The 13,069-nt window shown below is 41.7% G+C and overlaps 1 protein-coding gene and 1 long non-coding RNA gene across 3 annotated transcripts in view; one reads left to right on the top strand and one right to left on the bottom strand.

Moving 5' to 3' along the window:
• LOC110850859 (Kv channel-interacting protein 4) overlaps positions 1-12,948 on the bottom strand; it is a 41,932-nt gene extending 28,984 nt beyond the window's left edge. The window contains exons 1-2 of one of the 2 annotated variants that reach the window (XM_035853285.1): positions 12,211-12,948; positions 4,914-5,053 (exon numbers count right to left, since the gene is read on the bottom strand). In XM_035853285.1, the coding sequence (XP_035709178.1) occupies positions 4,914-5,046 (133 nt within the window). In that variant the 5' untranslated portion in view covers positions 5,047-5,053; positions 12,211-12,948. Of the gene's footprint in view, positions 1-4,904; positions 5,054-12,210 lie in introns of both variants that reach the window. The other variant, XM_035853284.1, reaches the window with a different exon arrangement.
• The window catches only part of LOC118436106, a 53,352-nt gene that overhangs the window by 26,618 nt on the left and 13,665 nt on the right, over positions 1-13,069 (top strand). The window contains exon 2 of the long non-coding RNA XR_004835205.1: positions 11,525-11,957. This is a non-coding gene — a long non-coding RNA (uncharacterized LOC118436106). The remainder of the gene's footprint in view (positions 1-11,524; positions 11,958-13,069) is intronic.

The following is a 13,069-nucleotide window of genomic DNA, read 5'->3' as shown; positions in this document are numbered from 1 at the left end:
GTAAGATTTTCACTCTGGAGTGGAGTGGATCCACAGGGATTTGTCAAATTGTCAGCACAATTGCGGATGAAGTGGTGGGTTGGGTGGTTGGATTGTGACAATAAGCAAAGAAAATATTGAGAACTCTTTCCACAAATCATTATCATCCTTCTCAAGCGAGTTAAACTCGCATGAAAGAGTTTTTACCTCGTGATATTTCACGTCCAAATTTCTCTCACTCTCTTTGCCAACTAAGAATATGCAACTGAACATTGTCATAGTCACACGTTGTTTGCTTTATCCAATTCTTTTGTTGCCGTATTCAATTCTATTTTAGGCGGATGTAGAGCAGACAGCCAGGCGGAACCGGATTGGTTGAGTATCGGATGGAGAAAAATGGATGGAAATGTGGAATACACAATTTTAAGGTGGTTTTGAATTCGATTGAAAAGGCTGAGTCCAAGTTTCCACTTTCTTTCAAGTGCTACGAAGACATCGGGCGAGGTGAGGACAGGCTTCAAATGACACGCACGTGAGGAAAGCCAAGTACTTTTCCAACTCCTGCTTACGTACTCTCCTTGAATTGGCAAAGTCCTCCTTTTCTCCTAGCGACCAAAGAAGTCGACCATCATTGACATGCCGCACATTAGAGTTCACACTAAAAAAAAGCTACACCTGGCTGAATGCACCTCATCTTTTCCGCTTGTCTTAATCTTGAATCACTTTCCTCTACGTCCGCCTTTTATGCGTCTCCATAACTCCTTTATGGGCTGCGAAACGACACTTTTACTCATGCACTCTGCCCAACGAGGAGGGTTTCGTGGGATGTGCTCCCAATTCTCGGAGGAGCTGTTAAATATAGTTCAAAAGTAGGGATGCATGGGTTATTTGACATCCTCGTTGTTGTTACTCTCTCCTAATAAATGCGTGAGGAGAGTTCTGGAGAAAGTTTGAACTTAATCTCATTGTTATCTCTCCGACATCTATTTTTCTATAGGATCCTTTCACTCGTATATATCCCAGCCTGTTGCTGCTCCCCATCCTTTCAACTTTTTTGGATTGAACATTATTGAAAAAAGTTTTCTCACTTTTACCCACTGGAAAATTAATTTGGGGAAATAACGTGGAGAAAATCTGTATAATGGTCAATCTCTCGCAGTATCATTCGATGTAACTGCTTCGTACTTGAAAACTACGACTATTACGCTGAGCTCTCTTTGGAGTAGCAGCGTACGACTGTGAAATTAAGAGCTGGCTGACTGGAGAAAGTGGGCGACTACGTAAATCTGAGCAAGTATTCCGGGGACATGGACAATTTTATAGAGCAGAAGAAACGATAGGAACACCACACGAACGTATAAAGCCAAAACCACACCAGTTAGTTCCAAGATTCACGTTCCCATCTTTCCATTGTGTTTCATCCGTTGATGGTAAAATAAAAACAGGACTGAGCTATTCATCATCTCCAACTGAACGTTCCATAAACCACCCCACAACCACAAAGACATTACGCAATATATACCCACGTTCATACGTTATGTTCCAGAATCTGGTGCATAATGGCAGTCTTTTTTACACCAAGGAGGCAAAGAAAGGTTGAATCGGGCTAAATTTTGGCTCCGTGTGTGGATGGAGTGCAGGAAGTTGGCAAGTTTGTTATCACTTTGATTCAACTATACGGAGGAATTTCTTAACTTCACTCCAAACCCTAAAATCCATTCATTTTAATGCATGAGCAAAACTGAATATTGAATTTCGTTTCTTTCATGTAAGGTTTGAAGTTAGTGATTATGAGAGAAATTAGTAGGGGAACTTTGCCCAAGGGAAGAAACTAGTTAGAAGTATAATAAACCCACAGAGTTTATGTCTTGTCCTATCAAATTACTAAATTAAATTCACCACACGAACCAAAATCTGAATTAAAACTTGAGTAAATTAAGAGCAGCATGCAATGAAGCATGGTTGACGTTGACGATGACTGTATTGACATGTTTTGTGGTTGGTTACTCGCATAATGCGTTGTTATTCTCTCATAATGCGGACAAAATGATGACAATAAAGTCATATGCATATGTGTATCAGAAGACATATTGCTCACCACCAGGCAGCCAAAATTGAGAAGGGTGAAGAAAGTCATACTAAGAAAAATGTCTGATCCTATGATCCCTAAATCCTCCAGATAATATCACAGTATTAAAAACACAACACGACACTACTGCACGGAATTCTTTGCCAACTTGTCTCTCGCAGACAACTAACCGCGGAGGAGAGAGGAATAACGGGGTAAAAAGTTTGTCCAGGCTTCTTGCTCATTTCCACAGATAAATTAAGGACATGTGTCCAGGCGAGTGAAATTATTTGTATGATACATGCCGCGTTGAAGTCACCATGCATGCAGCACGGGCACCATTATCATTACAAGGACAATGCTTCTTTCCGGAGGGGAAGCAATTTCCATGAAGTATGATGATATTCCTGAGGGAGGAGGAGGAGCGAAAGCCGACCTCTCTCCATCCATGAAAACTTTAATCTCTTTCATTAATCACGATCGGCGTGGGTCCCTGCACTAAAGTTGGCTCGATAATGAAAAATATACTCCATATCCTCGAATGGTGCCTGATTACATGGAGACATGTTCGTCTTGTTGTCCTCCTGTCAACTTTTTGTAAAACAAAACTTTGACAAAACTTTGACAAAACTTGGCTCCCTTTCTTCCCGTGTTAAAGGTCTCAAGAATGATACTCTTGTATTATTTAGCTCCGTCCGTGGCTTGGTTTGGTTTCTTCTTCTGCAAACACTGCACTCGACGGAAATTACTGCGTCCGCATAGCGTAAAAGTTTTGCCCATTATCATAGAAGCAACTAATGTTGATCCCGATTCATCAGCACTCTCCTCCCAACGACTGATTGATTACTATCAAACGGAAGTGGATAAGCCTTTTTTACCCTCCATTCGCCTTCCCTATTGTACAAACCAGTCATGAATCAAACCTCGGAACAGTATCGTACATAGGAAAAAGCTTTAAGAGCAATACATACATCTCTCGCCCAGCAATGAGTTATGTACTATCCATCCCTGTGAGCAAGAAATGATTGAAAAATACCCACTTCTCTCCATTGTGTCAGAAAAGCGGAAGATAACTTGAGACTTAACTTTCTCCCGTTTTTTCCCCGTGATGAATTGAGTCACGAGAAGGAGGTTTGATTTCAAAGCCACATTTCAAATATTTCAACTTACTTAGTTATCAACAAGGACTCTCACTCTCGACGGAAAAAAACTTCTTTCCATTCAAAGAGATTTATTGCTTCGCTTTCTTGATTGATTTAAAATTAATCGGAGAATTGACAAAAATTCGTTGTGCTGGAAAATTTCTCCCTGTTGTACTTATTTCTCGTGGTTGAGCTTTCGCGACAATCCAAAAGTTTACTCTTTATCCTGATTGTGGAAACCGAGGCCTTCCCGTTTTGGAGAAAGATGAGAGTGTGGTGTGGATCTCGGTTCGAGTGTGCGACGACGAGTGCAAGATTTATTTATTTACTTCACTTATTCAATTTATCCTGTTAGGCATTAGCATCGAGGCGAAAAATGTCTACTTTGATTGATGATGATTTGTGGGTGATTTTCTATATAAAAAAATTGTAGACGTGGAAAATCAACAATAGAAAATTTTGAAGTGGAGATTGAAGCCGTAGATTTGAGGACAATGCAATAGTGCGAAAAATGCCACGTTGTTTGTGTGGAATTATTAATGTATGCAATTATTATCCAACCCTTGATGGTTGAATAAGGTGGACTAAAAATATCTCACCTTGGGCTACATACTCGTCCCATTTTTACGTTTAAATCTTGTGTGCGGTGTTATTTTTGAAGTGGTGATGATGTACAAATTTCGTCTATTTTCTAAAATGAAATCCACGCTTTCACTTTGTTAAATTGGTCATATTTCAGCCAGACTTTGTACACCACAGTCTCAGGTCAGATAGAGTTTGTGGTAAGTATGCTTTGTATTTTTAAAGCATTTTTTGCATTCTTGAATCAGCACGGCGTTTCTTTAAATTTGAAAAAAACACATGGTGCACGAGGAGTAGTCTTGCAATAAAAGCGCACACACGTTCCCAGCATGTGGGAAGCAATATACGAGTGGTGCTTATGCTTAGAAAGCATCAAAATTTGGAATTGCTACAGAGAAAAAGAAACAAGTTTTGTATATAAGTTCATTAAAAATTTAGCGCCTGTAGCCCGGAGTGAACTACTGGCAGGAAATTTGCTCCAGAAAACTCAGACTTGAGGAAAGCACCACGTCGCGTCAGCTCACCCTTCGTCATCGCGTTACTTCATGTATCGTCAAAATCTCAGTTGTACCACAACACGCCTCGTATTCAGATGCGAGGAAATGTATGGATCTTAATAAATATGGATGTTGAAATGACACTGCGGGTTCATGCGTATATGAAAAACTTTGTGCTCAACTATTGGAGATACAGACATCGAGTTTTATGACAATCATGTCAATAATGCAACGGACGGCAAGATGCGACCTTTATGACACCACAATTTCTTTCTTTTCTTTTTTCGTCGGTCGTAATATTGACCAACAAGTTTTACAAGATGCAACAGCAGCCGTTTTATTCCGTTTGGCTTCGCAGTTTATGTCACATTAGGCACGTAAATATGATTTAGGGGCTGTAATTTATCAGATACTTACACGAGTGGAAAAATAAAACATGGAATTATGCCCACTCTCGTTTGCACCGAATTTATGGCAGATTTACGTGTTTTTTTGAAATTTTTTCATTTTATACAAATTCAAAGAGCTGAAAAGTCATGGTGCAAAGGCGACTATTTAATACGTGTGAAGAACGCGTGTGTGCTAGGTGGGAGGGAAAGTGCGGCAAAAGCGGAGAAAATTGAAAAGACAAACCACCTTCGCCACCTTTGTCTTGATTGAATCGCTTCCGGATGTAGCCCAAGAATCGGGATGGGCAGGAGAGGTCCTGCTTTCGACCTTTGTTTGTTCTCTTCTGTCTCTGCGGCTTGTTGTACAGGTGGCTGACCACGCTATACATTCTCCGTCTGCAAATAGTCAGAAAGGAAAAGAGGTTATCAAAAATGCATCAGTTGGACACGTGCGAGGGAAAAATTTCGTTTTTGACGCACAACGCACAAGATTTTATTTTGAGAACGCGTAAGAAAATTGAATCGTAGTTTGCAAAATGAAAACATATCCAAGCTCGTTGGTGTTCCCTTCAAGTTTTTCTATAAAATTGCATAACTTGTGTAAACATGTTTGCCTGCTGAATTTTTTATCTGGATTTTTTAAGACTCACAACAACGAGTTTTTCGCAATAAACCCTAAATTTCTCGTTTGCAACAATACACAGCCCTAAGGCATGCACTAAATAAATCTAGTAAACGGTTCATTTTTTTCTCCGAGTTTGGCCAGATCTTCAACAAAACTAACAATAAGTTTAGCACAAAACACAACGTACAATTGATCTTTTGATTAACGTGATTGGTGAACTTGAGTCAATGGAGGATCGTCATATTACCAAGATTGCTTGACAATTTATCATAATACAAGGTTACGACAGTTGCTTCGATAGCCTCAAAAACCTCCATTTTTGAAGTGCTAATTATTGGGCCGTCGCTAACGGTAATTAAACCACAAAAATTTCTAACAGAACGCCGAAATAGCCGATTTCACATTTACAACTGCACTGATTCTTGTATCCATGGTTAAAAAATTAATTCGTGGGAACGAAAGGTGAGTGCACACTGGTTCCAAAAGGTATCAGGGTTTTCGAAAATTAAAGTTTTTTCATCGTCGAAGCAAGCATCATGAAGACTGTGAAGAGACGAAGTTGCAGTTGGCATGTAGATTATTACAAAAATTATCACATAGTGGCAGTAGTGATGGGTTCCCAAACGTTTCACTCTCTGATTGACAAGAGTTACATGAAATGTCAACTTTTAATTAATTCATAAATTACTACCAAACCCGGCCTTATATTTGCAGCTTTATAATTTTACGTGTTATTTTAACATAATTAATTGGCCCTGTGTCCCTTCCCATGATGTCGCAATCGAAAAACTGACCTCAGATTCGAAATCAGCGACCAAAAAACTATAAGAATCGACATTTACCCAATGCTAACGACGTCGAAATAATTAATTGAATTATTCGTAACAATTGTAAACATTTGAGATAGGCCGCTATAACATATGTAGGCAATTTAGGCATACATATATACGTAGTACGGTGCGTCTCAAAATGAAAAGATAATTCTGCGATTGGTCATAATTAAATTAACATGCATTATCCAGTGCTTATATTTTTACAATTTATTCTTCCAATAGTATGTAATGTTTGATAGAAATGGTAGCCAAATGGGGCAAATTTTAATATGGCTATAAATAATTTTAAATAATTTGCAAAATTGGACTGTCTCAAAATAGGAAGATGGGCAGTTTTAAATCGAGCTTAGAAGCACAATTCTTCTGACTGGAGTGCTATATTGGTATCAGTTTGTAAATTAATATTTGGTGAAACCACCATGAGCCAAAATAACCTCAAATATTCGACTTTTCATGGAATCAGTGAGGTGCCGTAAAGTTTCGATCGGGATATTGGCCCTCCTGGTGAATGGCTTGTTCAAGTTCCCATTTTGACCTATACTGGCGTCCATGACTATAGACCCGGCGTGAAAGTTCAGCCCAAAGATTTTCCATAGGATTTAAATCCGGACTTCGAGCCGGCCACTTCAAGGTCTGTACGTTTTTGGCGGCCAAAAAGTCGGTTGTTGATCGGGAAGCATGGATACTAGCGTTGTCCTGTTGGAAAATCCATCCGCGCCCACCAATTTTGGACCCCTGCCGGATAAGATTGGCTTTCAGGACATCTTGATAACCAGCCGAGTTAGTCCTTGGTGGAATTGACACGAGCCCAGTCTTGCCATGGTATCCATATGCCCCCCAAAGCATAACTGATCCACCTCCTGAAAATCAATGAATTTATTTTTATCTGTACTTTGATAAATGAGTTCATATGCATGTATATTGCTTTTTACTTTACATATTACACATACCAGCTTGCCTCTTGGAGAAAATTTCTGGACTGTTTCTCAAATTGTGCCAGTAGTAGGCATACCCGTCTGGACCATCGAGATTGAACTTTTTTTCGTCGCTGAAGACGACTTTCTGCCACTCCTTGCCCCACGTCATGTGTTCTCGAGCAAAGTCCAATCTTGCGTCGCGATGCCTCTGAGTCAACGGGGGCTGTGTTATCTTTTTACGCCACTGGAGGTCCGGATTGTTGCACAGAGTTCGATGAACTGTGTCCTTTGACACGGAAATGGGCAATTCCCTCGCAATTTCACGAACAGAATATTGGCCTGTTGATGCTAATTGCGCAATTTTCCGTTCGTCTCGCTCAGTGAGAATCTTTGGGCGTCCGATTTGAGCATTTTCGCCACCCTGATGGGTTCTTGAGTTCAGATAATTTGAAATAACGCTTTGAGAACACCCAAGAAAATCTGCAATTTTTTGCTGCGACAGACCTTGGTCTTTTAGGAGCTGAATTTGCCCCAATTTGAAATCGCTCAGAGGCTGACCTTTCGGCATTTGTTTGCACTTTACAACTTAGCAAATTACACTTACGACTCTTAACTTGCCTGCCCAAAATAACACTAGACATTAAAAAATAAAACGCCCATCTTTCTATTTTGAGACAGACGAATTTATCTTAATTTAATTATTTTATCATATCTTCCCCATTTTATATCACACGTGGATGAATTTTTGTGTGAATAGTACCAGATAGATTATCTGTACCATACATGCACGGTATCGCTGAGACATGATTCGGTCATTTAATTTTGGTCATTTGTATGATTATCTTTACATTTTGAGACGCACTATAGTTCTATAGTATATAGCACAACTTACACCTGTATACCTGTGTATAACTATATATAACATATGTGTATGTATATAACTACTAAATATATATATGCTATGTATATATTTATATATGTTATATATATGTTATATACACAGGTATACAGCTGTATACCTATAGCACGATTGTGCTATATACTATATGTGAGGCCGCTTATCTCAGGTGCTATTAATATAGTCTATTAATAGTGCTATTTATAGCAGAACTTTCACCGGGTGCTATTTATAGCAGAACTTTCACCGCCCTCCAGAGGGTATAAAAGGAGCTGCACCAGAAATTTTTGTCAGTCTGCGGGAGGCGCTCGTGGGGGACGTGTCCCTGGGTGAGCTCCCCATTGTAGCCGCGCCCCTGGACCGCCCTGCCTCTCTGGGGAGTCGGGTCCACCCGTGGTTTGTCCCACAGCCCCGACTCTCTTCCCGTTGGAGGGGTGGTCCGGGGGAGCAACGCTGCAAGGGGAGAGCCTTACGGGAAGGTCCCCCCTCCAATGCTCCTCCCACCCAGCAGACTCACCGGGTAGGGAGCCGGCGGGGCTTGCCAAAAGTGCGGGTGGCGCTTGGCAAGTGAGAGGGGCTCTCTACCTCCAACCCTTGGGTGACGCCGCTCTTTAGCGATACCTCCCCTTGGGGCCGACCGGGTTCCCGAGTTCGAAGCCTTAATGGGGGCCGATTTACGGGTGCGCTCCCACCTCGTAAGGCGAGGGTCAGACGGGCCCCCTAGGGGAACGCGGTTGCAGAGGCGGCGACGTGGGCAGGGCTTTCCCGGTCGGTGGAGGTAGACCCCCCTTGCGTCTCCGGGCGCAAGTGGGGGCCGACCCGCGTGGAGCACGAGGGAGCGACGTCCTCGTCGTGTGCTCTGGAAACGCCCTTCTTAGGGCGGCTAAGAGCTCCCCCCTTATAAATGCATGGCATGGCGACAACCTTTGTCGCCATGCCATAAGTTCGCCATTTATCGGCCGATTTGTATGAAATTTGGCACAATGCTTCTTATTGGTGTTGTTGACATGTCGCAAGGTCCCACCCGCCGCCACCCCCTTGTTTTCGACAGATTTCGTCGCCATGCCATAATTTCGCCACTTATCGGCCGATTTGCATGAAATTTGGCACAATGCTTCTTATTGGTGTTGTTGACATGTCGCAAGGTCCCACCCACCGCCACCCCCTTGTTTGCGACAGATTTCGTCGCCATGTCATAATTTCGCCATTTCTCGTCCGATTTGCATGAAATTTGGCACAACACTTCTTTTTGGTGCTATCGACATGTCGCATTCATGATCATACCCATCCTAAAATTTGACAGGTACAGGAAGTCTATCCTTCAGACAAGCAACGTCAACCGGTGCACAACCAGCAATGTTGTGCAGATAAAGATTCATTGCCTCCTTAATCTGCCTTTGAATCACCACGGAAGCCTGATCCACCGCGATGATTGAAAAATTGTCCGGGCTGTGCATATTGAGCAATTTATACGAGTACTTCCTATTGATCATTAATGGACGATCCGGATAGCACCAACCGCGTATTATTTTCTTCCTTCCCTATCAAATCAAGTTTTATGTTCCTTCAATTTTTTGTCGGCAAGCTCGCAAAAACCCTTCGATAATCATTTTTTAATTAGAAAAGGCAGTTTTCTTATTTTCTTCAGCAGTCTTTCAGTGAGGAGAAAAGACATTTTGGTCTTTTCTCCTCACTAACTTTGAGTGCAAGATTGCTTGACAATTTATCATAATACATCCATGATTAAAAAATTAATTCGAGAATCGAGAGCACGAAATGTGAGTGTTGACAATTTTTGTGCGGTTTGTTTCTGGGCGACAGTTTGTGCGACGCACACTGATTCCAAAAGGTACCAGGGTTTTCGAAAATTTAAGTTTTTTAGACGTCGAAGCAATTGTCGCAACCTTGTAATTATTACCTTGTCATATTACCATATTACTACGATATTATTTAATTTTCAATTCAATTTATTAATGACACATAGCCTGCAGCCCTCATCATATATTATTCCTACGATATTATTGTGCAATGCACATTTTTTCAGGCATTGATTAGCCTTGACATGCAATGATCCGGAATCTCATTGATTGTTTTTGATAAATATGAGATTTACCAATGGGTTGGAACTGGAGGATAAGTAGCCAAACGCAAAAAGTTAGTGTAAGTTTGCGCTCTACCTTCGTCGACAACTTCAATCCCACAAGTGTTGCATGTCCAATTCCGAAATTTCTCACATCATTCAATTTGAAACGCGACATAACCGGCATGTCCTCCAATAATCATTCACTTCAATTACATAAATACATATACGTACAAATCACCCTTATTTCCAGTCACTTTAGACAATGCTCCCACTAATGCACCCATTTCCTGGTGAAAGTCCGATTGGTCATGGTGGTCTAGCTTAAAGTGACGACGGTGCCATGACCAGCGCTCTGTCCACGGCTATGGTCACAATCATAAGAGTTTAATGATTCATGAAGGCCTGTTTTGTTGAATGGAATCGCAATGAGTAAAAGTGAGGCGGAAGTCTACACGGATATCCACTCTCCTAAATGAGCGGGACAGATCCTGCCTCCCAGTTCTACTCCGAGCCCTACAATTCCTTTCTTTTCAATGTTCTGCACCCATACTTTATCACTAATTTTCCTCCGCCAACCACCAACCTTCCTCCTCCTCCTGATCAGGACACATGTACACACAAAATATATGTACCTCTGCTCGACAAGGTTACAACTCCGGGAGCTACGACTCTTCCTGCTGCTGATGTTTGCTCTGTCGACGACGACGACTCTGTTAACCAGACCAGCCCAGAGGAGAAAGAAGTTAATTCGAGAAACGACTAGAATTCCTGCCTTGTGACCTTTGGTTATAACTCTCTGACCAGAATCTCTTGTCCGCTTGGAATTTCTTAATTTTCCTTCTCCTCTCCCCAAACAAAGAAGGTAACCACCTGTGCACAAAAACTTTCTACCTCGTCGTCCTCCCAGTGAAAGGAGGAAGGAAACGGAATCGAAATGTCGCGTGCCTTCAGTGTTGCATTGCCTCAAAAGCGGAGAAATCTGCTTCAGCAATCTCACGTTACATTACCCACGCATACATATGTGTGTACATATGCAGCCGTATAATATAGTCACCAACGAACAACAGCCTGTCTGCCTGCCTTCACTTATTAAAATTCTTCTTGACTGTATAAATTTGATATCCAGTGTTACGGGGACGATGGAGTGCTAGGTTCATAAGACGAGGGGAAACCTGGGTAGACTTTGTGACCTGATTTAGCAAATAAATAAACGGCATATGGCTGGCATGGGCAGACAGGATCTAATTAACCTGATGAAAATTGAACCTCGAATAAAGTGTATGCAAACGACACACTAGACGAAGGTTGGGTTGGAGCGGACTCATTTATAAATGCAAACTTGTAGCTGCAGTGGGAACCACTACGGGATATTGATTCAGTTAATGCCTTCATGCGGGTGAAAGTTGGTTCATTCTCGATGAATATTATCCCTCTCGTTTAATTTGTCATTGTTGCGGATGTTCTGTTTTTGATTTAATGTGATTATTTATACTTCCTTGTTCCTTTGTAAGGAAAGATGAACGCATTCCCTCCGGCCGTCTCTGAGGTGATGGTGTGCGTGCATTATCGCTGGATTATGGACTTTGCTGCCGTCGTGGTCTCCTCAACTACGCGCCACTCTTCCACTAATTATCTCCCTTTCTCCTCTATCCGTACTACAGGCATCCTTAATACTGCTCGCGAACCTGAATATTTGTGTGTATTACCTGTTATTAATTCTACTACGCTTCTCCCCCCACGCGGAGGGGAAAGGGAGTCAAATTAATCACGGCCACAGGATGGAAGTACTAATAAAATAAAAGAAGAGAGCGCACATAAACAACCAACAACAAAAGGATGGATTTGCAATTAGCATAACACGGTGTATTTCCACCACTCGCGGAGATCAAAGGGTCCTTGCTGCCATGCATTCCTGCAGACAAACTACTACCACCACCATCACGGGTATGAATTTCTTATAAAATCTTTCCCCCTTTGTCGGGCTCAAGCTTCTTGACGTTGAGACATGGAATTCTTAAATCAATTGTTTCTTCTTCTTCCACTCCTTCTGAGCGAATTTTCTCTCAAACTTCTCAACAATTAAGCTACGCTCCATTCTCCATTAAATAAAGATCTTAACCCATTAATATCATCATTTGAGTAATAATTGGTGAGAAAGTGGAGAAGAAAGAGGGAAAAATCCCAACACGCCACTTACCAAATGGTTGAGAGAGATGCGTCCAAAAAAGTTAATGACTTCTTTATCACCAACTGGCGAGCATATTCTAAAAAAAAGAGTGACTTTATTTTGGGCGAATAAGTGCCAAGAATGAGAAGATGGATGGATGGATGGAGCAGATTTTGATATTCTTGGTTTTATATAGTCACGAATAATGGAGAGTCAAGTCGAAGAATTATTTTATCACGAGAGATAAATTTCCAATTAACCTTTCAGTTCAAAATGTGTCTTTACCCACTGTCGAATTTGAAGGTACTTAACCTTCCGAGAATGTTGATTTCATGACACGATGTCAAATTGAGGTAGATTTAAAGCAAACTTTTTTTTCTTCTAACTGCTGACTCGAGTGGTGAAGAAGAACGTGCTCCCAGCACCACGAGGACACTAATAAGTGAAAGTTTGGGAGAAAGTGTGACAGTTTTTGTACACAGTGGGTTCAGGTGGAAGCTGGTGGTGGAGGTGCTCTTCTCGTATAACTTGATTTGCTGCCCGACTGTCGGATGTGCAAAGCCTACTTGAATGCGTGATTGGATGATGAATATCCTGCAGCGGAGAGGTGACAGAAAACGCAACCCTTCCGCAAACACTTTGCACTCGACGAAAAGTGAGACGGTTAGTAGTCGTTGCTCTGCATTCGCATTTGTTCCGAGGGCGAGTTTGGGGCACGTCCATCAAAGAAAGCGTTCTGGCAACGACTGAGGATTTCCCAAAGGCTTCTCGCTGTCTCTCAGTTTCCTCCCGCTCTGTTCTAGTCAACATTCCATGTGCAACCCGATCTCCAATACCAACCACTTTCACCACCACTACCGCATTCGCACCAACCAACACTTCTATGCCA

Source organism: Folsomia candida, unplaced genomic scaffold (genome assembly GCF_002217175.1).
Source record: "Folsomia candida strain VU population unplaced genomic scaffold, ASM221717v1 Fcan01_Sc006, whole genome shotgun sequence".
Lineage (NCBI taxonomy): Eukaryota > Metazoa > Arthropoda > Collembola > Entomobryomorpha > Isotomidae > Folsomia > Folsomia candida.
Note: the sequence above shows the minus strand (reverse complement) of the source record. Positions and strands in the feature narration are given on the sequence as shown.